At 40.2% G+C, this 26,845-nt stretch overlaps 1 protein-coding gene across 1 annotated transcript in view; it reads right to left on the bottom strand.

Moving 5' to 3' along the window:
- The window catches only part of LOC113261044 (adenylate cyclase type 10-like), a 40,945-nt gene that overhangs the window by 10,463 nt on the left and 3,637 nt on the right, over positions 1–26,845 (bottom strand). The window contains exons 3-23 of the mRNA XM_057303961.1: positions 26,270–26,308; positions 25,410–25,553; positions 22,419–22,624; positions 22,042–22,132; positions 21,860–21,948; positions 21,064–21,255; positions 20,270–20,391; positions 16,046–16,122; positions 15,752–15,941; positions 15,213–15,268; positions 14,328–14,481; positions 13,983–14,172; positions 12,718–12,804; positions 11,048–11,319; positions 10,381–10,514; positions 9,630–9,758; positions 8,415–8,690; positions 7,054–7,380; positions 2,624–2,687; positions 1,194–1,413; positions 707–832 (exon numbers count right to left, since the gene is read on the bottom strand). Coding sequence (XP_057159944.1) covers positions 707–832; positions 1,194–1,413; positions 2,624–2,687; positions 7,054–7,380; positions 8,415–8,690; positions 9,630–9,758; positions 10,381–10,514; positions 11,048–11,319; positions 12,718–12,804; positions 13,983–14,172; positions 14,328–14,481; positions 15,213–15,268; positions 15,752–15,941; positions 16,046–16,122; positions 20,270–20,391; positions 21,064–21,255; positions 21,860–21,948; positions 22,042–22,132; positions 22,419–22,624; positions 25,410–25,553; positions 26,270–26,308 — 3,185 coding nt within the window. The remainder of the gene's footprint in view (positions 1–706; positions 833–1,193; positions 1,414–2,623; positions 2,688–7,053; positions 7,381–8,414; positions 8,691–9,629; positions 9,759–10,380; positions 10,515–11,047; positions 11,320–12,717; positions 12,805–13,982; positions 14,173–14,327; positions 14,482–15,212; positions 15,269–15,751; positions 15,942–16,045; positions 16,123–20,269; positions 20,392–21,063; positions 21,256–21,859; positions 21,949–22,041; positions 22,133–22,418; positions 22,625–25,409; positions 25,554–26,269; positions 26,309–26,845) is intronic.

Raw genomic sequence — 26,845 nt, 5'->3', positions numbered from 1 at the left:
ATAGGTATACTAGGTTGGACTAAATGATATTTTCAACTTATCATGGGCTTAGTGAGATGTAACCCCATCATAAGTTGAGGAAGATGTATAATTTTGATGGACAATTTGGCAATATATTTATTAAATATAAAATCATTCCTATCTTCCACCTTAGCATTTCTGCCTCTGGAAATTTCTGTTACAGGAACATTTCTACAAGGGAAGAAAGAGATGTTTACAAGAATATTCACTGTAGCAATGCTTATAATAATCTCAACTTAGAGACAACCTGAATGCATGTGAAGAAGGGACTGATTAAGTAAATTTTGATATGAGCATATAATGGAGTGCTCAGCAGCCATAACCTGATTAGATGTACACTAATATATAAAAATGTTCAGTCTGTACAGTTAAGAATAAAAGTCGGCTACAGAAGAAAGAGAATATAGAATACAATTCTATTTAAAAAACAACAGAAAATAATAATGATATGCCTATGTGTGTATATCTGGTTGAATTTGCACATTATTAACTATGCTGGGGGTAGCACGGAGCTCTTTTCACTTTCTCCATATTGTGTATTGCTATGTTCTGAATTTGTAAAACCTTTTCTCACATTATCACATTTACAATTGCATACAAAAAAACAAAGAGATTTTTAAAAGAAATAATAGGGTAACCCTCAAGGAGAAATAACTCAAAATTCAGGGTCCTGCCCCGACTTTACCTCTGACCGAAGACGGCAGAAAGTGGCCTCCTCAAACTGACAGATCTTCACCTTGTGCCTTTTCAAAAATGAGAATGCTGTGGGCTGGCCCAGAAGACTGCTGGCCTTCCTCAAATAAAAGAAGGCCTCCGAACAAGACAAGGGATGGAGAAACAGGATTAGGATTCGGACGACCCTAGTGGTGCGATGAGGACCAAGGATGGAGTAAGGTTATGATGAGGTCAAGATTTGGATCAGAGTCAGGGTGGGTTCACAGTGAGAAATGGGGAGCTGGATAGCATGCGCAAGTCAGGGGCAGGGCCGGCAGTGGTTGGTGCTCCTGGTCTAGCACATTCTCACTTGGTGTTTTCTCCTAAATCCCTTCCAGTCCCTTTCTCTCTCCACTTTGCTCCATTTTTCACCCAAGCTGACTTGACAGTAAGAAATCCCCACCAAATTCCCCAAGTGCAAGGGCTCAGCTCAGGGGCCAGGAGCAGAGTTTGCTCACCATGTAATTATCTGAGAGGTCCAAGGAGGCAGCGGCAGCCTCCAGCAGGTAATAAAATGCACATGTGGTTTCTCCGATGACCAGGCAGTGCTTGGTGAGGGGTGAGAGCACTAACTGCAGGATATCCTCACAGTGACAGGGCTTTGTGGTCAACATGTCTTTCTCAGGGCTGGTCTGAGACAGCTTCCTATTCACCTGATTCAGGAACTCTTCTTCTGTTCTTTGTGGAGAGAAGATGAATGGAGAGTGGTCACAAAGCAGCCACTCTTCTCGGGTCATTCCCAGATCTCCAAGCCACTGTTTCCAGGAAGCTTTCCTTTATGACTCATCAATTCTATGTTTAGCCTCTCTTCTATCACTCCATAAGTTTTTGAAAGTCAGGGATCTGATCCATAATGTCAAAGCCCTATTAGGGATTTTTTAAAAACCTAAAGTCAATCTAAGCACCTCACAGACTAAATGGGGAAACAACTACACCTGAAGAGTAAACACGTGAAATAAAAACATGAACACGATACAAGGCAATAAGTAATAATATATTTCTCTATTAGCATATTTGAAGTTTGTCACAACACATTTGAACATGATTTTATACAATACCATCTTATCCTATAACAACCCTGTCTTTGAGGTAGGCAAAAACTACCTTCCTTTTGCCAGTGAGGAAATTGAAGCTTGGAAAGCTTAACTGACTTCTAAATGACCTCACAGCTACTGAATAGGACTAACACTAGAGTTCACTTCTCTGAGTACTAGTCTAGTGCACTCCCCACAAACACCATGAGTTCAAAAGAGGTTAGATCTCTCTGAGACAGAATGATTGAAAAAGATGGAAACTGAGGAGGGCTTTGAAGAATGGGGAACACTCTGATAAGCAGAAGGATGTGGAGGTCACTTAGTATTTCAAAAAAGGGGGAATTGTGTGAGCAGAGATATACAGGTGAGTGTGGGGATGATTCATGTAGAGTACAGATTTTTCTTTGAAAACCATAAGAAATCAGGTTGGATAAGCAGGAGAGGAAACTCTAGAGTGGCTGGTAAACTCAAGATAGGGACACTTAAAATCGACAGGCACTAGGAAGCCATGAGGCACGTGATTAGGAAATGTAAATTCCTTTTAATATCAACTGGGGTCAAACATAATCAAGAAGGCAAACTTACAGCAGAGGAAAATCTGCTCTGTGTACAATTCATTTGAAAGCTATTAAATGAAGCTTTTCCTAAACACTAAGAGATTATTTCCCTCCAAAGAATCAAAAATTGCCTTTCCGATTCTCTGTTAACTTGAACTCTGGACTGAGTACAAGGGTCACTACTCCTGGGTGGTCAGAGGTGTTCCAGGGCTGCAGGTGAGGTGAGTGGCCCAGTTTAATGGTCACCTGTGTCTCATTTCCTGGCCCCCCACACCCACTCTCAGCATCTCCATTTACCTGCAGTGTTCACTTGTGAAGGCCTCCCGACTTCTGAATGGTTTTGTCTGGAACTGAAAACTATCTGTAGGGAGAAAAAGATTATCTTTCATTATCCATCTTTGTATTAACTGAGAACATTTCCGATTTCTGACTACCTCTCCTCTGAAGCTTAGTTCATGACCTAATTGCCTCCTCCATTGTTAAAATGATAGGTTTAGGTTTAATACTAGACAAAACACAAAATAGAATGGTAGATTACAAATTCCTTAATGGCAACTATTTATGATTCAAATAGTAACTCCTCTCAAACTGCCCAAACTAGCCCCTGATTCTATTTGCTAGAGAAATGAATAAAGAATATGTCCACCTGGTTTGATGGCTACTTCCAGTAGAAGAAATCCCTGAATATATCTGGATTGAATTTCTGACCAGGTGAGAGTGGACCACAGAGCTAGACCTCGTGAGGAAAATCATGAGGGCACCAGATGCCTTAGTCCACTAGAGTCCCAGTGGCTAGCAGGGGGTTTCAGCTTTACCTAGCTGGCCTTTAACAGCCCTTATCCCTCAGATTTGACTCTTCCTCTGCAGTTGCCTTCTCACAGATCAAAAAGCAAAAACTGGGAATGATGGGGAGATGTTACCATTAAGGCTCAGAAGCACAGGTGGCGGGACTGAAAGGGGGTCCCAGAGAACTGTTATAGGAAGGACTTGTATTAAGTAAAAGGACCAGCTCTCTGGATACTGACCCATGTAAAATAAGGTAGGGTAAAATAAGAGTAAGGTAACTAAAGAACCTGGAGTTTGGCAGTACGACCACAACACACAATTTCCAGGGGCACCATCACATCATAACATGTGTGACTAGCGCCCTCTAGATTTGTGCAGTACCTGTTCTGCATGTCCTCACACAGAGGCCCTGAATCTGGGAAGTGTCCTCAAGGTTTGGTTGTGCTGGGAAGGTCTTGAGCCTCTCTCATATAGACTGATCAGGCTGTGTAATCTAAAGCTGACACTGACCTCTCAAAAGGAAAGAGTCATATAGGAAATATGAATGATAGGGTAACTTCTTCACAATCCCAGACCAGGACATTCACTGTTACTTTCTTCTCTCTCCTTGGAAAGTACAAAAGTGCAAATGCCCAAAGAGTTCATCAGCCAACGACTAATTTTTCCAAGTCACCGGTCTACCTTCACGAAGTCATCAGAATGTTACAGATAGAGCAAACATTAAGATAATAGATCAACTTCTTGATTTTAGTCCATTACCACCAACAATTCACCATCTCTCCTTATCCCTCTCCTCTACCAACACCAACAACAACTTCTAACAACGTAGAAAAAGAGAAGATTTGGTTGGGTCTTGCCAGCTGTCTTCAACTATGGAAGAAGGCGCAACTCTGATTTGCGTTTCCCTGACGATCAGTGTGACATTGAGCATCTTCTCATGGGTCTGTTGGCCACCTGTATGTCTTCTTTGGAAAAATGTCTATTCATGTCTTCTGCCCATTTTTTAATTGGATTTTTCATTTTTTGGATACTGAGTTTTATAAGATCTTTACATATTTTGGATACTAACCCTTTATCAGATATGTCATTTGCAAATGTCTTCTCCCATTCTGTAGGTTGCCTTTTTCGTTGATTGTTTCCTTTGCTGTGCTAAAGCTTTTTATTTTGATGTAGTCCTGATAGTTTATTTTCCCTTGCTTCAGGAGACACATATAGAAAGAAGTTGCTATGGCTGAGGTCAAAGAGGTCACTGCCTGTGCTCTCTTCTAGGATGTTTATGGTTTCAGGTCTCACATTTAGGTCTTTAATCCATTTTGAATTTATTTTTGTATATGGTGTAAGGAAGTGGTCCAGTTTCATACTTGTGCATGTTGCTGTCCAGTTTTCCCAACAGCGTTTGTTGGAGAGAGAGTCTTTTCCCCAATGGATACTTTCCTGCTTTGTCCAAGATTAATTGACCATATAAGTGTGGGTTCATTTCTGGGTTTTCTATTCTGTTCCACTGATCTATGTGTCTATTTTTTGCCAGTACTATACTGTCTTGATCATTACAGCTTTATAATATAACTTGACGTCCGGAATTGTGATGCCTCCAGCTTTGTTTTTCTTTTTCAAGGTTGCTTCGGCTATTCAGAGTCTTTTGTCATTCCACACAAATTTTAGGATTATTTGTTCTAGCTCTGTGAACAATGCTGTTGGAATTTGGATGGGATTGCATTAAAGGGATTGCATTAAAGACTGCTTTGGGTAATAGAGACATTTTAATAATATTTGTTCTTCCAATCCATAAGCATGAAATGTCTTTCCACTTCTTTGTGTTGTTTTCAGTTATTAGGGAAATGGGAATCAAAATGACAATGAGGGATCACCTCACACCTGTCAGAATGGCTAAAATCAACAACACAAACAACAGGGGTTGATGAGGATATAGAGAAAGGGGAACCCTCTGTTGGTGGGAATGAAAACTGCTGCAGCCACTGTGGAAAACAGTATGGAGGTTCCTTGAAAGTAAAAAATAGAACTACCCTATGATCCAATGATCACACTAGTAGGTATTTATCCAAAGAGTACAAAAACACTAATTCAAAGGGATACATGCACCCTGATGTTTATAGCAGCATTATCTATAACAGCCAGAGTATGGAAGCAGCCCAAGCGTCCATCGATTGATGATTGGATAAAGAAGATGTGGTATGTATGTATGTATCTATCTATCTATCTATCTACAGAATATTGCTTAGCCATAAAAAAGAATGAAATCTTGCCATTTGCCATGACATGGATAGAGTCAGAGAGTATAATGGTAAGTAAAATAAGTCAGAGAAAGATATAAACCATATGACTTCACTCATCTGTGGAATTTAAGAAAGAAAACAAATGAGCAAAGGGGGAAAAAGAGAGGCAAACCAAGAAAGAGACTCTTAACTATAGAGAACAAACTGATGGTTACTAGAGGGGAGGGGTTGGGGGATGGGCTAAATAGGTGATGGGCACTAAGGACGGCACTTATGATGAGCACTGGGTGATGTATGCAAGTGTTGAATCACTGTATTGTACACGTGAAACTAATATTACACTGTGTGTTAACTAACTGGAATTTAAAGAAAAACTTAAAAAAAAGGCACAACTCTGAAAAATCGGTGAAGTTGCAATAACATAGATTCTGCCTTGATTTAAAAAGCTTTCTAACAGCTGCTGACAATGAAATGGGCTGTCCAATAACTGAAAATGTTAAAACAGAGAGGGTGAACTCTCATTTAGGATGTGGTAGAAGGGCAACCAGCCTTGGGGACACCCATCCACTAACTCAAACTTCGTCAAGCAACGTACTCCTATTTATCCCTGAATTCTCACTTCTGGCGTTATTTCCTTCAAGGGGGTTTTCTCCTACTCACTTCTCAGGCTGAGCCAACGGCCTCTTCTCTAGGTACCCCAATGCATGGGTATGCTATTGTCATTGCCTTTACCATGCCATATCAGAATCTTCTATTTGCATGTCAGTATCAACCCCCAAAACCGATAATTTCAGGAACCCACGCTTACTCACTTTGTATTCTTTTTTTTTTTTTTAAAGATTTTATTTATTTATTTGACAGAGATAGAGACAGCCAGCGAGAGAGGGAACACAAGCAGGGGGAGTGGGAGAGGAAGAAGCAGGCTCATAGCAGAGGAGCCTGATATGGGGCTCGATCCCATAACGCCGGGATCACGCCCTGAGCCGAAGGCAGACGCTTAACCGCTGTGCCACCCAGGTGCCCCTCACTTTGTATTCTTAATACCTAGTTGCAGCATCTGATACACACAGGGGTCCCATATAAGTGTACGGAATTTAATAATAATAATAGTAAATAATAATAATGATAATAATAATAATAATAGGGGTGCCTGGGTGGCTCAGCCATTTAAGCGTCTGCCTTCGGCTCAGGTCATGATCCCAGGGTCCTGGGATCGAGCCCCGCATCGGGCTCCCTCCTTGGTGGAAAGACTGCTTCTCCCTCTCCCACTCCCCTTGCTTGTGTTCCCTCTCTTACTGTCTCTCTCCGTCAAATAAATAATAAAATCTTTAAAAATAATAAGAATAATAAAAACAGTAGCTAAAATGTATTGAGCACTAAACATGCGCCTGGCACTATTCAAATCACATTATATATTTTAACTCATTCAATTCTCATAGCAACTCTATGAAATTGGTATTGTTATTTTCCTCCATTAATTGAGGTTAGGTAACTTGCCCAATATTGCTAACCAAAACAAACATGATCTCTAAAGTTCCTTTTAGCTCTGAGATTACATTTTTCTTATTTTCGATACTTCAGGGATAAATGGTTCTTGCCGCCTATTTTTCTCCCTTAATCTGATTCCACCTTTTGGATGAAGAGCTCCAAGTACATGAATACAGAGAAGTGCTGCCCACAAGTCCTCTTTCTGCTCCCTGGGCTTACCTTGGGGAGAAGACAGCTGCAATTTGTCTGTGATCACTTGTGTTAGTACTGAACCAGTATCTTTGTAACTACAGAACCGGGAGGTCCCACTGCAGCTCTTAGTAGAACAGACGGCAAAACGGTGGAAGGGGACAAAGTCCCCCCCACAGCTCCCACAGCGGCAGGCCAAATCTCGGAGAAAGCAGGCACATTCAAGGTGCAGGGCTATCTGCTGTGCCTTGGGCCACAGTTCCCAAGCAGCTTCCCGTAATAGCGGCACTCCGAATTCTAGCACCTCCATCTGAGGTAGGGATAATTTCTCTTGCAAACTGAAAGGAGAGTCAGCCTCTGAAATATAGGAAAATCTAAGTGAGAGCCTCCCTTAAAGGCCTTTTATGCCATCAGTAGCAAACTCCCAATCATATGCTGCTAGTTTTTAAGAAAATTTTATTTATAATTCCTCTGTATAAAGTATATTACACCAATCTGAGAATGACATTGACCATATCTTGTACAAAGTACCAGAGAAGAAGTGGTCGGTGGTACAGAAGTACACTGAATAGATTTCTTAGATGTTTTGCATAAATTGAGCTTTTTTACTACAAATTACTATAAACATCAAATCATCAGAAATGTTCTGTTCAGGGGCATCTGGATGGCTCAGTCAGTTAAGCGTCTGCCTTCGGCTCAGGTCATGATCCCAGGGTCCTGGGATTGAGCCCTTCATTGGGCTCCCTGCTCAGCGGGGAGCCTGCTTCTCCTTCTCCCTCTGCTTCCTCCCCCCTGCTCATGTTCTGTCTCTCTCAAATAAATAAATAAAATCTTAAAAAAAAAAAAAAGAAATGCTCTGTTCATATATAAGGCCCAAACATATTTCAAGGTCAAAGGGAAATTATTTGTGAAATATATGTGCTTTGGGTAGTTTATGCCACAATTTTATTATGTGGAGAATTTGAGATTGCAAGCTATTTAATGTATATCTTGCTTTGTTCATGTCTGTTTCAATACCAGATATGTTTATCTTCCTTGTAAATTTCTAAAATTAGGAACAGTTTATCCTTTTTTTCTTACTATTTATATCTAGAAACCAATAAAGGATTATGGCAATATTTTCTGAGCCAAAAATCAAGATACAGATACTTAACACATGGGGTTAACAAGGAGCTAAAATTCTTGAAATTAAGACAATTCTGAAAAATACAGGTTATTCATTCACTATAATCATGGCTCCTTTGTGATTAAGATAATCACTTTCCCCCATTTCTTAGCCACAGTTTTAGGAAACTGAGGCCCGTGATAAAGGATATTGCTGTTCTTTCTGAACACAGATATCCCCACCCAAGGCTCTCTGTTCAGGTAAGAAGGAAGCAGCTCTTCCTGACCTGACTTTTTCTTCTCCTCCTCTTTGGTGTGTTTGATAGTTTTGATAGAGGAAGGCACTAAGACTGACTCGGCAGGAAGCTCTTGACTCTTGTTGAACCAGCGGAGCACCTGTATATCCACAAGGGCCCTCAGCACCTGAAGCAGCTTGTTCTTATGCCAGCCAGGCAGGAGGTGCTGCAGCAGATCTATGTGGAAGGAGTGACCAATGACTGCAGCACACTTAACCAGCAACTGCTCCTCTGGGCTCAATTGATCCAACTGGTTTACTGCTATTTCTGGAAAAAAAACCAAGAGAAGTGAATAAGCTTTCTACAAACATAGAATACATTGTGTTGATAATCTGTTTACTTAAAAAAAAAAAAAAAGGCTTGCAGGGCGCCTGAGTGGCTCAGCTGGGTTGAGCTTCCGACTCTTGATTTCAGGTCACGTCATGACCTCAGGTTGTGGCATTGAGCCCTGCGTTGGGCTCCCCGCTGAGCAGGGAATCTGCTTGAGAGTCTCTCTCTCTCTCTCTGCCCCTCCCACCTGCTTTCGTGCTCTCTCTCTCTCAGTCCTCCCCTTCTGCATTTGCCCTAACCTCTTGAGAAAGCCTTATCTCCAAGTCCTCACTTGTTCTCTTTCCCCATTCATTGTTCCACCACCAACAACAACCAGGTTTTTAACACATCACTGAAGCTGTTCTCCTTATGGTCACCAAAACCTTCCTCATTTCTAAAAAGAACGTCCCCTATCTGATTACGCCTACTCATTCCGATGGCTTCTCCATTCTTTATCTCATCAGTCATTATAAACTTACTTAGCCCTATTTTTAATCAACTCTTGCTATGTGTATAGCACTGTCTCTTCACCAGCACCATAGATTTTCTTGTATCTCAGCCACATCACCTCCCTTGCTTACTGCCTCCTCTAGCACAGGAATATGCGCAAAGAGAAACTCAGGACCTAATTTTTATCAAGTAACTAGAAAACTTCTCAGTTATTAGGCAGCCCCAGAGAACAAGGGGCTCACTTAAGTAAAACATTACTCAAGTAGCATGACACATCTCTTAAAGGCTCTTTGGGCAGTGCCAGAACTTATTTCTAGAAGGCAGGTTTCTTTTTTAGAAGAAAATGGGGCTAGCATGATAATCAGAGAAATATATTCAATCAATCGCCAAATTACTAAGTGCAATGACATCTGTAATTGGTTCACTTGAGGTTTTCAAGGGACTTGCCTTTTAATAATGGTGGGAGAAGCACTGTATCCAAGTTCACATCATCCTTGACTGTGCAGATATAAAGTTCCTGGTCTTCCTCAGAGCCAGCAGGAAGAATACCATACATTGTGGATTTCATGGCATTGGCTGTAGGGAGGAAAACACCGTGCTCAGTGACTGTAGTTTTAAAGTCACAAAATTACAAGAATTTAGTCAAGAAACTAACAGGATGAAGATAAATAGAGCATATGTTTAAGGTGGCTTACCCCACCCATCCTGCCTGCTCTCTAATTTTCTCTTAGAAACTAACAACATTTTCTCTACCATATGGTACCCAACATTTACACTCTTCCTGTTGACTTTCCAGTAGCCCTCTCTTCTATTACGTCACAGCCCTCACAGCCCTAAGATGCTTTTCCAGATTTACACATACTTCTACCCCTTCCTCCTTTCCCAGCCGCCTCCCTTCTCCCATCCCCTATCCAAATCATCAAGTCATCCTTCTCATCAGTAATTAGTGTGCAATTCTCTATTGAACTTTTATGCTTATAAATCCTCTTTTCCTATTCCCTACCTCCTGGGCTGCTCAAAAAGGAACTATAAGAGATTGATTGGTCAATTAAGTTCTCTGAGGCAGGCCAGGAACGCTTACTCTTGCTTATAATGTTAGTAGGGAATGGGCACATGCCTCATAAGGGTCAGGTGATACCATATCAAAGGATGAACCCCAGCAGCTGGACAATGGTAGAACCCTGGAAGCTCAGCTTACCTGAGAGGGTCTCCCACTTGCTGTTCTCCTCCTCCTTTTGGAGGTCGTGAAAGAGCAATATATCTTTGGAGAGAAGGTCCTGGCATAAGACCTCACAGTAGAGGGGGTTTCCAAAGCACCTGTGGAGAAGGTAGCTGTAGAGAGGTAATTAGGGGATTGCTGACTAAGATGCCCACTTGAACAGAGCCAAGTACAGGGATATTTCATACTGAGGAATATTTCTTCTTTTGTTAAAGTCAGCTTTTGATGATATACACTAACAGAGGTAAGAAGCAACACGGAAATGTAAAAAAAAAAAATTTCTGATTGGTTTGAAATGTATCTTGTAGTAAATTTTCTTTAACTATTTTGTTTTCATTGCTGTTAAAAAGAACTAACGTCCCCTTACAAAGAGCCCTAGAAAGTGGCCTGACCACAAACAACTGACACTAGAAGCAAGCCATCCAAGCCCTAACTGTCTTGTGGAAACCTGGATGACAGCCTAGGGAGGTAGCCCTTTACTGGTTTACTAGGAGACTGTCTATCCTTGAAGCTGGTCTTGGGTCTCATCATGGTTACTAAGGCCATTCTCTCCCCCAACATGGGTAAGTGAGACCTAAGCCTTCTCACTATATTATGGCACTGGCTCTGCCCTTAATGAAGTGCCCAGCTAGTCCTAGCCACTCACATCTGCAGCTCTTGGGGGATGCTCACCACCCCCAGTTCCCAACATGCCATTCTCAACAGTGAGGTCGTTGCCAACTTCAAAATGGGCACAAGGACAGCCTGAGAGCTCTGCAGAAAGTGCTGGGCACAGCTGCACAGGGTGAAGGTAGGGGTCAATGTCATCACCACGATGATGGGCACAGTGGAGAGTAATGTTTCCAAAAACTCCCAGGAAGCTGCATCCATATATTGGGCTTCATCAATGAGGAAAATCAGTGGTGTTTCCCTCACTGCCTGAAAATAACAGCAAAGAAACAGTGACAACCTTTGATTAGAAATGAAGTAATCTGATTTTCAAATGTACCATGAATTTCCCAACAGCAATTTAAATAAAACGTCAACACAGGCTGGGATTTTCAGAGTAAAATATATCCTAAGTCCAGGTAGTATTTTATTTTATAAATATAAAATACAGCCAGTGTATCTAATTTCTAAAGAAATGTACTGAGTTTCTTTGGGCAAGAAAATACTCTAACTGAAAAAAGAAATGAACATCAAAATATTCTCCAAATCAAACCTGAAGGTTTCATTTTGGCAAAGGCTTCAAACTGTGTGGGAATTCATAATACTTTATATCAGTAACTTCCAAACCAGGCGGCACATCAGAATTACCTGAGTGCTTGTTAAAACTACCAACTGCCAGGACCCACTCATGTAAACTTTAAAAAAATATTCTCATTTTTATCCACATTCCCCACTCCCCTGCTGCAGCAGGCAACCATTCCAAGGTGTTTACTGTAATCTTTTTGTCTGTATTGTGTTCTTATAAAATATGCATCATTGTTTCATTAAGTAAATTTTTTTTTAAAGACTTTATTTATTTATTTGACAGAGATAGAGACAGCCAGCGAGAGAGGGAACACAAGCAGGGGAGTGGGAGAGGAAGAAACAGACTCATAGTGGAGGAGCCTGATGTGGGGCTCGATCCCGTAACGCCGGGATCACGCCCTGAGCCGAAGGCAGACGCTTAACCGCTGTCCCATCCAGGCGCCCCTCATTAAGTAAATTTTTAATGTAAATGCTACTGTAGAGATCTCACTGTTTCTCTTTTTATTCAGGATTATTTTTAAGACCACTCTGTGTTGCAATGTTTTCATCTATTCCCATACTTCTAAATTTCTGCATTATCCTGCATAGCATTCATCTACGAGTTCATGCCAACACCTCCCTTGCCTCCACAAAGACTGCAGTGAACAGACGCCCAGGGACATAGGTCCAGGAGTAGAATTGCTAGGTCTAGAAGATGCATGTTATTAAAATTTGACTAGTTACTTCTAGGTTGCTTTCCAGAATGACTATAGCAGTTTCCGCTCATAGATATTTTTGACTCTGTAATCTGGGTTGAGGCTTGAGTGTAATAAATAGGAGATAAAACAGCTATCTGCTTGCATTTAGAAACCACTATTTTAAATTAAGTCACTAAAATTTCATTAAGAACCAAGGATCAGGGAAGAGCGAAGAACTTTTCTTGTATTCTGTGCAATAGGATTGATTCAAAGTTAAAGACAGATACAAACAATGAAGATATCACAAATAGGCAGGCCTACGTCAAGCTGTGCTATGGATAGATTAAAATAAGCACAAACCGTCTCCACATATTAAGAGTTAATGGTATGTAGCAAAAATACCCACCTCCTGAAGCACTTGAAAAAAACATGCCTTAACCTTCTTTTGTCTGGTCAGTTCATCCATGTGCGAAACTTTGAAGGACAAGGGAAACTAACCAGGAAAATTATTCATATATTAGCATTCACAATGACAATCTAATAAAAATATACAAGTTCTCCAAAGGGAACAGACAATGATTTTATTTTGAGTGAGAATGGTTTCTCCTATAGGACTGGGCATAGGGTCACAAATGCCAATCCAACATCAATACAGATTTCAAAGAGTGAGATGGAAAGTCAACTGGAGTTTAGAGAGAGAGACAGCTCCTTTCCATACCCAGACTCTGGCAAACCCTTAAAGGGTCATGACTAAGAAGTAAAGTGACAGGTTGGACTTAGCAATGTCACTTTGGATAGCTCTAGTACCCCAGTTATTCCAAGTATGCCAGAACGAATGAGTGCATGAAACTTGTCAGGAAGAATCGCAACGGGAATCTCCTAACATTGTGCTAGGCCATGGTACATGAGTTACCATGGACCCAAGAGTCAAAGTGAGGCTACTCCTCCAGTACTTTGGCAAGGGCCAGAGCCCCAGACAAAGCTTGCCTTAAAACAGGAGTATACCGAGGGATTGGAGAGATTTTCCTTTTCTCTATTTTCCGTTAGATACAGTGCCCTGCAGGCTTGGTAGCTTAGGAGAAGTGATGGAGGAAGAACAAATAGAATTGTGGACAAGGGAATTCTTAGTCTACTCACTCTAGGGTAAACCCTAAACCACTGGAAGCTTTTGAGATTCAGGTGCTGGTTCAAGTGACAAACTCATGGCTAGGGTTAAAGAACCAAACATTGCAGCTGACTTGAGAACACACGGATAAAAATTGCTGGGGACGCTAAACTGGTCAGTATCACCTTGACGGATTTAGCACTCACATTTACACTATGATCTCTTATATACCAAACCTCCTTTAAAATGTATGCACTAATCACATAAAGTACTATAATTATCATTTCACAGGTGAAAAAATGTAGGCTCAGGCAAAGTGATTTGTCCCATGACATTTGATTAGCAAGTGTTGGAGTCAGTCCTGGAATCTACTCTCCTCAACAAAGAGAAAGCCTGGGTTTTGGTGTCAAAGGGATTTCAAATCTCAACCCTGCCATTGCTAATTATATGTTCTTAGGCTATACATATATGGCCTAAAGGCATTAGATTAGAAAACAATCCTGGGTTCAACTATCCACCAAAAATAACATTAGCAATCCAATTCAGAAAGCCCCAGCTTTCATTACCTTCACAAAGAAGAGGTCATTAAAAAGGCAGTGAAGAGGCTCCTCCACCACCCCATGGAGCTGTTTGTGTAGGCACTCTTGCCGGTAATAGGCTGGACATGTATCAATCTCAAAGAAGATGGCCATGAGGGTCTGGATGGCATAGAAGCACTGCTTGAAATCTGCTTCCTTCAGCTTCAATGGTAACACCCTGGTGAATGTGTATATGGTCACTGGGAGCCCCTTGACCCACAGAGAGGTTACTCACTCCACTAGCCCAAGGATGCTGAATCTAATGATACAAGAGTCTCACCAACAAGGGAAAGGAGCCTCAAGAGAAGTAGATACTGAGCCAGGAGTCCTTACCTGTGTCCTTCCTTTTGGGCCAGGAAGTTTATTTCAGCCAAGAGCTGACTTTTTCCATAGCCTTTTCCACCTTCATACAAAACTGCTTGTCCCTTCTTCTGGTGCAAACATTCCTGCTGTGCCATTTGGAAGGCTTCTAGTTCTTTCTCTCGGTCTGTAGAGAGACAGGGGACACCTAATAGTCCTGTGCTTTTTAGTAGACACTCTTTTTTTGCAAAGGTAACTCTCAGAATGGTTTTTTCCCCTAGAATCCTGGGCAGAACCCCATTATTTGATGAGGCTGCACATCTCTGCATAAAATCAACTACACAGAAATGTATGCTGGGCTTGGGGGTTTGCTCTGGAGCCTACGTAATAAGATTAAGACTAATTAGGGCCACATAGACATGGGAGCTACCAAATCTTCTTAGTTTTTTGTAAAAATTTCCATTATAACAATTTAGTCTTCAAAGCCAGTCACTGCTAAGTAAAGATAATAGACTAATAGATATAAATGAAGATAAATATAAAGATAGGGAATATACAGTGTGTGTGGTAACAGTCTTGGTGCTCTCTTTTCTGGTTCATGATGAGGAATTTTCCTCTAGAGATGATCCACAACAAGCTGAGCAGACCTCAATAGCTGAACTCTGACTTCCAAAGATTCTTACTAAATGTTTGTACTTCTCAGACAAAGTGAGAAGACTCTACCTGAAGTGTAAACATTCAACAGGGAAAAGAAATGGCAAGGCCTTCTCAAAATTAACATGAATTCAGTAAGAAGGCTGCTCTCTATCCTTTTAATATAATGCTTAGAAGCACTTAGTCTTGCATTTTTTTAAAAAAATCACATTTAACCATCTATAGCTGAAAAAAATATGATTTAAGGTAGAAAAGAAAACTTACCTAACAAAGGGTGATTTTTATTTCTCTCTCTGGCCAAATGTCTCTTCCCAAACATTCTGGGAAAAAGGACAAAGGGAAATGTGTCTATTAACAGATTGGGACAGACAGAATGTATATCTCTAAATAGCTAGAAGAAAACTTGTCTCATCAGCAAGTACTTTCAGATAACTGAAAAGGTCCAGAGTTCTATATAAAAGAGTTTTAAAAAATTAAAAATCTTTGGGAGAAGGAAGGGGAGAAATATTCATTGTTCCAGGCTCAGAGAAGTAAATTGTGAGGTACACACACAGAAAAAAGAACACCCAGATTCGTGACCTATTGCATTCTCTTCCTGTTGGATAGCAAGAAGTTCACTGAGGAACTAACTAAGAGCTAAACAGAAAAGCTAAAGATCTCAGACACTAAACCCTCCTCTTATGTCTCTTATTCCACGAGGCCAGAACCAGAAGCATCTGTCTTTGTAGTTTCATACAAACACCGATGATTCCTATACCCTGATTCTGTAAGAGAGATGGGAATAAACTATTAATGACACTCACATACATCTTCTATGGCCAAGGTATTCATACATCTTCCCTGGGTTGGAGATATTTTTCATCATTTTCTCTGGGAGTTTCTTAAAGTTGTAAGCAGGTAGCATGGATCTTAGATATGTTACCTCATCACAGGACACCAAACCTGGATAAGCAGTTATCATTCTGGCCACAAGGCTTACCTTCGGGCCAATAACTGTGTCAGAAAGACAGTAAAGAAAAGGATGGAGAATTTTTGAACCATCTCCTCCACTTTCACCCCCTAAGTTACAGAGCTAACAATCCAATGTCCCATTCTACCTGTATATTCGTGTCTCGCTACTGCCCCAATCATGCCACAGAATACTGGTCCGTTGGTGATACTGATGGAAACAAGTCTGGTGATCAGAAAAGCAACAGTGGGTAAATACAGTCAGAAGCCTCCAAGTCAGGCACTAGAGCTATCACTCCTCAGATCTAGACGTCTAGTTTTAGAGCTCAGAATAGAAAAGGCCAGAGACTGCTGTCTGTCTAAATCACATGATGTGTATAAAATTACAAAGGAACAAAATAGTCCCAGTACTCATGGAGTTTTAGTTGGGGAGCTATTATCAGCAGAAAGACTAAATAAAAATACCTTATATCTGTTAGAGAGTTTATATAAGTTTTTTGAAGTACTTTCAAATTGATTACTTCATCTAATCCTTTGAGGGATAATTAACAACAAATATGTGAGGTATGTAGGGCAAATATTTTAACCCCATTTGACAAACAAAATAAAAAACAAAACCCCACAACTGAGGAAGCTAATTAACTTTCCCAGAGTTACACAGCAGAAATCAACAGAAGAGTCAAAATGAGAATCCAGGCCTCCTGACTGCTAGCCCAATAGTTATTTCCACTATACCATGCTGTCTCAGATAAAACCCCAAAATGAAAAGTAGATCAGCAGTTATCAATACAGGGTTAATGGATCAAATAATTCTAGAATGTCAGAGTAAAGGAATAATCAGAGGGTCAGGCTGCTGATGGAAGCCTTCCTGAAGCAAATTAGCCTTTGGAATACATTTTAAAAATGAATAATAGTTTTTTCATTCATTCATTCGTATATAGGTTCATTCATTTAACAAGCACTAAGAAGTATGTACAGTACCAAGTACTGGGCTAGGTGTGTTTAAAACATCTTGCTCTGGAGAAGTTCAGTCTCAGGCAGCGGGAGGGTGGTAGAAATTGAGGGAGTTGAGGAGACACATTTAAAGTTAGCAAGACAAATGCTACATATTAGAAATCAGTACAGCAAATTAACAGAGCAAAAAGAACAGATACACTAACTCATACTAGAGAGTTATAAAAAGCACTCAAAGGAGAGGGTGTATGATTGGACTTTGTAAGCTGCAGTACTGTGAAAGCAGGGCAACAGCATTCGTCCAGTGGGAAAAGGCAGAACTCTAAAAGCCTGCTGTGTTTGTGCAAAACTAAGCAGTTCCGGATGGCTACAGCACCGATGGTGTGTGCAGTAGGGACAAGTGAAGGGAGATGTGGTCCTACCTAGGCCAGGGATGGGAAAGCACTATAAATATGAATTATTTAAAAAGGGGGCATATACTGTTCCAGATGAAGCAAAGGCTCAAAGGTGGCAAGTTCATACATAACAGGGAATAATCAGATTTACTTGATGTGAAAATTTCATGTGACAGATAAGATAGGTGGGTGGGGAAAGAGGGTACAACGAGGCATAAATTAGTTTCAAGTTAAATCTACAAATAAACCACTTTCAGTTGTTCAAAGAGAGGAAAAGTGGCAACAATGTTGACACTATTGTCTCTATGCCATCAAAATTCTCCTGCCTTCCTCTAAGGCCAGGATTGAGGACTTTTACTTGGGCCCATTGCTCAGGGTAAGAGACACCCGAGATCTGAACCAGGCAGTTGGTTCTGCTGCCACACCAAGAATAAGACTAAACATCTTCGGATGTTTCACCATGCTTCCTTTGTCTAAGATGCCCTCTCTCGCTTTCCCCAATTGTTGAACTCCTTTCTTTCTCAACCTGCTTCAAATGTTGTCTTTAGAGTCAAGACTCCTCTGTGACCTCTGGGAAGAATGAACTCCGTCTTCCCATAGCACTTCGCTGCAGCTCCTATAGCATTGTATTCCTGCACTTACATTTCATGGTATTAAAGTTAGTTGTTTACTTAGTGGAGGAGGCAGTGTCTTATTTCTCTTTACATCCACCACACCTAGCATAGTGCCTGGCTCATCACAATGTTTAATGAATGCTTGCTGAGTGGGTACATTCACACATATGATAAACTCAGCCACTAACAAGGCTATGAGAACGAAACAAACCATACTATTTTCACTTGGTCATTTCTTATTTCTTTCTACTGGACTTTAGAAACCCCCTTCCTCTTCTTGGCAGTCTGTGTTCCTTCTGTTTTTTAAAGAGGAAGTGTAGGGCAAATAAAAATATATATTCTTTTTTTTTTTTTTTTGATTTTATTTATTTATTTGACAGAGATAGAGACAGCCAGCGAGAGAGGGAACACAAGCAGGGGGAGTGGGAGAGGAAGAAGCAGGCTCATAGTGGAAGAGCCTGATGTGGGGCTTGATCCCAGATCGCCGGGATCACGCCCTGAGCTGAAGGCAGACGCTTAACCGCTGTGCCACTCAGGCGCCCCAAAAATATATATTCTTTATTCAACATATGTAAATATACATAAAGTATTTTCAGTGAGATTCTGAGACTACACTCCCTGAGTCTCAAAAAATATCCTGGAGAAACAGTCACCAACCAGAAAAGCCTGATTAGTCATAAGACTCAGAAAATCATCTTTTTCTGTAAATGAACTGAAAACTGAAGGTATTTCCTAGATTAGAAAGAGGAATTTAGAAAACAATCCAAGGTGAATAGGGTCACTGAAAAAGGACACATGGAATGGGGTTCTGGGAAAAGAAGATTCTCATGGCCAAATATGTTTGTGAAGTGATGCAAACTATATTTCCTTCTTGGAGGTTCACCAATATATGCTAATATCAAAGGTTCTGAGTAGTCTTATAATAAAAATTTTAAAAAAGAAGAAGGAGGCCAGATTAGATGAACTCTAAGATTCTATCTACCTCTTAAAATATACTATATTCTAAAATAAATAAGACTGAAAGCACAAAACTATGGCCTAAGAAATGAGGTACTATATGGTGACTAACATAACAAAACAAAAACAAAAACAAAAACAAAAACAAAAATAAAACAAAGAAATGACTATCTCATTCAGGAATAAAGGCCAAGTGCAGGATTCTCGAAGGCCACAGGCCAATGTAAAATGGAAGAGATGGCCCAGCACCCCTATGTTAGAGAAGTGAGAAGTGGGCTGTAGGAGTAGCTGCAGATCCCATCAAGTTTAAAAGAAGTGCCAACACATATCTGCCTTGGGCTAAGAGTTTGATTATCTATGAAGTATCTGAAACATCTTTCCTATCTGTAAAATAAAAAGTTAGATCAGATCATTTCTAAGATCCTTTTCAGTACTAATATTCTATAAGAATATTATAGATATTTAAATGCCTCCACAATAGTATCGCATTAGTAATACAGGTTATCCCTTTTGGAGAGTATTTGCATTTTATAAGAGGCAGCTATGAGGTACTGAAAATGACCCAGGATTTGAGGACAGAAGGTCTGGGTTTCATTATCAGCTCTGCTGCATGCTAGAAACTCCTCTTCTGTGGCTTTAGTTTCCTCACGTGTAAAAGAGGGATAAAAACATTCACACTGGTAGCATATACAAAGTATCCTAAAAATGTTAAAGTGCCATATAATTTTTTTCATCTTGAATAAGTATGGCAAACAAATCTTTGACTTGATGTTAACATTAAAAATAACTTTTCAAATCTATTTATGTATATACCTTCCTCAGGGCTTTCTAGTAAAAAAAAGAGTCATCTGAAAAATTTTAGCCCACACTGTTATAGTGTGACTAGTGGAAACATGGAATTTTCTATACCTTTATTAGGACAAGGCTTTTGTAGAAGGTGGGAGGGTGGGGTAGATATGGAGGAGGGAGATCAGGGAGAATTCCAGAAAAAATCAAGGAACTAGGAAAGACTAAGACTGAAAGGCAAGGAGAGTGTTAACCCGTGGTGGTCCCTTCCTATCTTGGTAATTGCCCTACAACTTCTCTTCCCACACCTCCCCTCCCTGTAGACAGGCCGCCTTGGTTCTACCTTCCCACGACATACAGTTATATTATAAATTTACACATTTGCTTGTTCCTTTGCAGTGTTCTTAAATCTTGTTATGGATATTCGGTTCCTCCCTCTTCCACCCAATTGGATGGAAACTTATCTTCATTTTCCCTGGGTATCTGGTGCATAATTCTGTACCTAATGATTTCTTAATAGAGCTTATTTTCCGACTTCCCTTAGCATGTTCCCTCCCCTTTAGGCAGATTCTGGACACTCTCAACCCCAGCTACGTATTACTCCTATCCTGCCTGAAGAGCCCCCTGGGGCCTGAGAAGCTCCTCTCTGCCCCACCTTCCTCCTCACTTGGTCTCAGCAAGATTCTCCCAGCAGAAGCTGAAGATGCTGAAGGAGCTCTCCAGGGCATGTGCACACTCATCTGGCTTCTTATCCCCAGGAAGGCCAAAAACACAGAGGAACATGCAGCCCTGGGACAGATGGCAAAGAAGGAAAAGAGAAGTTTACCTGGGGAAAGAATATGCTTGCCTCAACTGGACCAACTCCCCTGAATAAAGCCAGAGCCTTTCCCCACTGGTTTTCTGTTAGAAATGTTGAGTTCTACAGGATTCATGAAATGGACACTCTGAGCCACATCAACATGGAGATTAAAAAAAAAAAAAAAAGAAAGAAAAAGAAATAAAATCTTGATTTAACTAACTCTTCAAACAACTGAAATTTGAAACAAAAAAAACTGATGTCAAGAACTTTTCAAAAATTCCATTTCTAGTATATGCCTTGAGCTATCTGCCCACATTTTTTTGTCACGTATTATGATACTGCTCTTTTTCAAGCTCCTCAATTATCAGAAATATCTGATTATACTCATTTACAAACAGAGCAGAAAAACATGCTTTTGCTCCGACAAAGATTTTTCAACAACAATTGGATGAAAAAGGACATGGAACGTAAACTTCAGTTACCCTGAAAATTAAATTAACTAGACCCATTCCTTAACTATTATTAGTTGAACTTTCAATGTCCTAAAGCTTGTCACAAAATAAACAGCAGGGAATTTGACTTACACATGAGTTATGTGAGAAACAAGACTACTATTCCTTACTGAACTTTAACACTGATGGATCATGTTTCCTTGTACTTACTTTCTCAAACATAAAGATCTGGCTTAGCTGGCCACCCCCTTTCTCTATGACTGTGGAGATGTACAGGGCAGCCTCCTGGATAAGATGACACAAATGCAACATCCATGCTGTCTTGTGGAACTCTAGGTTGACCAAAACCATAGTCACGGTACGGAATTCGGATATATACTCCATAGGCTGACCTTCATCAATCTACAAAGACAAAGTGAGTTATCTTGCTGTATCTTCAACTCTCAGTATCATGTTTAGGCATTTAAATTCTATATTCCATGGTGAGTATGAGAAAATAACTTACAGGTGTCAGACACCGAACTTAAAGTTCAGGTTTGAGAAGCATAGATGTACAAACCAGTACACTTGGAATTAAAACTGTTTGACTTTAAACCTAATTCACTGATGAAATTTGCCATGCTTTTATGTTTTCTCTTTATGTGAGTTTGATATGTCTATTCTATTAGTCATTATATCATTTACCAAGGGATGCATATAGATTCATACATACAAAATCGATCAATACATATTTACCAAGCATATACTCTCTACCCTGTTTATAATGTACTAGCTTCTTGAGAGATAAACTGAAAAACAAATATGGCTTCCACTTGCTAGAACTGAGAAATCTGAAGTTATGACATGTCATCACAGGAATTGGTACAGATGGGGAAACCTGCTGGCATTACAACGGAGAACAGGAGATGAACTGGATCAATATGAAAAGGTCATCATATATAAATGTACACCTGTCAACATAAACACACACACAATCTACACGATGACTCAAGAACTAGGAAATAACCTTCTTCAAAAGGTTTTTCATTATGTGCTTCCGCAGGGTTTGTTCAAGCGCAGAGTCTGGATCCAACTCCAGGGCAGTTCTTAGAGTATCTGAGAAAAGGAAAACAAACAAAATGTCTCCAGCCATGTGGAAAATTTATCTTTGAAATTTTGGGCTTAGGGAGAAAGGACCAAGTAACTTACCAGCACTTGTCCGGTAATGTGGCAGGTAATCAAGGCACTTGTCAAAATGCTCATCAAAATCAAATGGGTCAATGATCCGCATATCTCTTAACTACAGAAAGGAAACTGCTCAATTGTGGGGCCATCCACCACCTGGATTACTGTTGGTCCCTTAACAGAGGGGCTGAGGATGCCATTTCCCTTGTTGATCATGTATCTTTCCAGCCTCATTGTTCTGCCTCGTCTAACTTCCTGGGAGGATATTCCCCACCTCCCTCCAAAATAGAGTTCCAATGGTTTTTGGTTTGGTCAAGCCATATGCAACCACCAGCAGAGCACTGCCCTGCCTAGTAGGAAAGCCTTTTCAGGATGTGCAATGGATGGGACCAGCCTCCTACCTTCACAGCTTCATCCTCCCTCATGATTTCCACTTCAAACATGTACTGCTCACAGAGCTTCCAGCAGTTCCAGGACAAGACAATCTCATTTGCCTGAGCCAAACGCTGAGCTACCTGGACATCATCCACATCCCGCCCAATCACCAAGAGGTACTGTCGCTGCTCATCTCCAACAATAACCTGGGAAATCCGACCTGCAGATAGACCTATACAGAAGAAAGGAGACAAGCGATGAATAGCCAAACTCAACTGGAAGCTATGCAAATGGTGGGGTCTGGAATCCTCACATTGCTCTGTGGATCAAGTCAATCTTGCTTTTGCAAAAATATTAGGTGAGCTTACCTTCTAAAATATTACTTTGCCCCAGATTTTCTTCTGTCTTAAGCATACCCAGAGACATTCAAACAAGCCTGGGTTGTATGAGGGAAGAAGCAAGACATCCCAGGCCTCTAAGATTCCTCTCTTTAAATTGTTCTAATAAACAACTAGGTCATGATAGCAGACTAAATAGTCATGCTCAGAAACTGCTGCCACAGTGACTATACCACCTCCTCAACGTATAATCAAGGTTAAGTGAGTAGACAATCAGTATTTTACCAGACTTGGGCTTTGCCATACACTTTTATTCTATCTCCTGTTTTTTTTACCCTGAGGCATTTCTTACTGCTAATATGGCTAAAAAACTGGTTTGCTTGCCAGGGGAAAAAGGACTATATCCAAGTTAAGCCTGCCCTTAGCTAAGTTATCCAATCTAAGCTAAAAACAAAGGGAAAATAGTTTAAAAGAATTGTAGAGACATATACTTTTGGCCAAGATGGATTAATAGGTGGTGAATTTACCGTAATTCCCAGAACAATTAAGAAACTAGAAAAAACACACAAAGTGACAGTTTTCAAGATACTGGATAACAGGTAATAAAGGACAAGGATACCTGAGAGATGGGAAACAAACAAGGTGAACCCTCTGATAGCCTAGCTAACTGCATGGAAGAATTTCCAGAACTTCTCAGGGAGGAGAAACCCAGGTATAGCCCAGAGGACTCCTCAAATTGAGGAAACAGAGCTAAGATCTGAGGAGGCCAAGGCGGCTAGAATTCACAGGGCATTGTTAGTACTGGAGAGAAGTGTATGGAGAGAGAATTCCAGAGATTTGTACCAGGTCCCCTACAAGTCTTTAACTGAGTACTCAGTACTAATAAGTACATCAATGTGAGGAAACTACCTGAAACCAGGGAAAGAACCACCTGAAAAGATTAGAAGGAACAATCCCCAATATCACACAGGGCTGGCAATAGTTCTTATTCCAACTAGCCACAGTGTCAAACTTAATAATTCACAGGACATTAGGTATAGTACTCAGAAGGGGTTTGCCTCAGGAATGGGGCAAAACCAGCCCTAGACTAAACACTGCTGTGGTCCCATCCAACAAAGTTTAAAAACAAAACCTGAAAAAATCAAGCTAACCACAACCCAGAAGTATGCTCAAGAATATTTATGGAGGTAGGAAAAAAAAACCCCAGCATCCAACAAAGTTAAATTCACAATGTCTGGTACCCACCCAAAATAACCAGGCATGCAAAGAAAAAGGAAAATATGATCCACAATGAGAAGAAAAATCAATCAATCAAGCCCAACCCAGAATAACACAGATGACAGAATTAGTAAATAAGAAAACAATAAAAGTATAACTATATTCAAGAACTTAGGAAAATGACTGAATAAGTAGAGACACTGCAAAAGAAAAGGTCTGTACAGTTGAAAACACAGCAATAGAAACTATCCAAAATGAAACACAGGGAGAAAAAAAGAAACAATGAACACAATGTCAATGACTTGTAGGACAATTTCAGGCAGCCTAATATGGGTGTAATTGGGCAGAGGAGGAGGAAGGAAGAGAGAAAAAATTACGTGGAAAAATAATGGCAGAACATTTTCTAAATTTGATAAAACCCCAAACCCTACAGATCCAGAATCTCAATGAGCTGCAAGCACAAGAAAAGTGAAGAAAACTATACCAAGGGACATCATAATCAGATTACCCAAAACCAGTGATAAAGAAAAAAACCGTAAGAGCAGCCAGAGGGGGGAAAAGGCATTATATACAAACAAAGATAAAGATGAAAGCAGATTTCTTTTTTTTTTTTTTTTTTTAAAGATTTTATTTATTTATTCGACAGGATAGAGACAGCCAGCGAGAGAGGGAACACAAGCAGAAGGAGTGGGAGAGGAAGAAGCAGGCTCATAGCAGAGGAGCCTGATGTGGGGCTCGAACCCATAACGCCGGGATCACGCCCTGAGCCGAAGGCAGACGCTTAACCGCTGTGCCACCCAGGCACCCCAAAAGCAGATTTCTTGTTGGAAATGCTGCAAGCTAGAAGACAGTGGAATAACAACTTTAATGTAAGGGAGAAAATCCCCTGTCAACCCAGAATTCCATACCCAGTGAAAATACCTCTCAAAAAACAGAGGTAAAATAAAGATTTTTTCAAACATACAAGAACTGAACTAACACATGTCCAGCAAACCAACACTATGAGAAATGTTAAAAGTTCTTCAAATACAGTCTCAACAGAGATTACCAAAATTATTCTTCATAGAAGTTGTACCGCTGTTGATTCCCACCAGCAGTCTGTATGACAGTGTTTATAACTCATTGCTTCATCAACAGAGTATTCAGCATCTGAATTTTTGGTATCTTTACGTGAGAAATAATCTCAATGTACTTTCCACTGGCATTTTTCTTATTATGAAATTGAACATCTTTTCACATATTAAAAGAGATGTATTTGTCTATGTACTATTTATTCATGTCCTTTCCCATCTTTCTCTTAAAATGTTAGTCTTTTGTTGATTTCTAGGTGTTCTATTTCTAATACTCACCCTTTGTATATATGATATAAGCTGCAGTTTTTTTTTCCAGGTTGTCATTTATATTTTGAATTTTTTATAGTTTTTTTTTTTTTTAATAGATCTCTCTTTTAGTAACTACTACCTATCTTTAGCTGCAGGTCCTGGCCTTCTCTGGTATGGTAGATCCCAAATTTCTCCTGTATCTCCAGACTGCATTTTGCCACCAGGGTAATGATGTCACTGAGTTGATTCTGTTTCACTGTCCAGAGTGCCAGGAGCACATTCCCTGCAGACACACAAGACAGGCTGACATGGATCGAATATCTGGATTCACCTGATCTGGGCAAAGTACCCAATAATGCAGAAGATATCATGCAAGGTGTCAGGCAAGGTTCCTTGGCCCTGTACATTATGTTTGGTTAAAATACTGTCTTAGAGCCTCAAAACCACTCATCATATAAAAAACAAGGCAGAAGCTGTAATGTTCCTAAAGTTTAAGAATATTTTTGATAATCTTCCCTCCACCAGTATACTAACAGAATGGGAGGAGCACTAGCTAAGAGGTTCATAAAATGTAGGTTCATGTTCAAATCTAATTTCAAGGTTGGCTCAATTAAATTTAAATTAAAAAAAAAAGGCCAACTCTGTTAATGATCCTGTGAGTTCTCCAGATAGGAGATTTTGACTCCTATCTTACACATAGCTTCTGCTCGTAAGGACTAAGTTTCTCATTAGTTTTCTCATGCAAACAAATGCTTTATTTTTCTGTCATTCAATTATGCAAAATGTAAAGCACCTGTGAACTTAATATGGGCAAGATTTTTCTATCAGACTGAGAGAAACTTTGAGGCAGTGACTGTGTTTTCTTCATCTTTGTTTCCCCAAGGCCAAGTACATATTAAATAATCAGACAATGTTGAATAAACAAATATGCCAAATTCCACCTAAATGAAGTCTTCCTTGATTACAGTCCTTTAAATATTCAGAAAAACTGAAAAATACCTGTGATATTTAGGATATCTCCTCCAAAACACAGCACATCTGAAATCAAATAAAGGAGAGAGAGGAAAATGCATTAAAATCAGATATACTAGACCATGGCAGAATTATGTATGATCAGAAGAATGGCCTACTGAATTTTTCCTCATATCTTCCCTGGTCTATTTGTTCTCTCGAAGGGACTCTTTCCTTTCCCTTAGCCTCTCCCCAAATCTGTCTGTATCTATATCCATCTTGAAAATGAAAGAAATACTCCTGTTCTCTTCAAAGTCATTCCCCTCGGCTCTGGATCCTAGCCCCTCCCACCCTTTCAAAAACTTCACTCCCTCCTTTATCTCCTCTCCACTGGATCGTTCCCATGAATATCTTGAAAAATGAAAAGAAAACATAACAAAATTAACCCACCTATTCTTGACTCCACCTTCTCTTGCTATTAGCTCCATTTTTCTGCTACATCCCCAGCAAAAAAATTCTCAAAAGAGTTGGCCATATACAATTTGCTCCTCATATCCTATTTACTCTTAAACGTTTTCTCTACCATTCTCTTCTCTGGCTTCTCCCATCTGACTTCCAACTCCA

This window comes from Ursus arctos, unplaced genomic scaffold, assembly GCF_023065955.2.
Source record: "Ursus arctos isolate Adak ecotype North America unplaced genomic scaffold, UrsArc2.0 scaffold_29, whole genome shotgun sequence".
Classification (NCBI taxonomy): domain Eukaryota; kingdom Metazoa; phylum Chordata; class Mammalia; order Carnivora; family Ursidae; genus Ursus; species Ursus arctos.
This window is presented reverse-complemented; position numbering and strand designations above follow the sequence as displayed.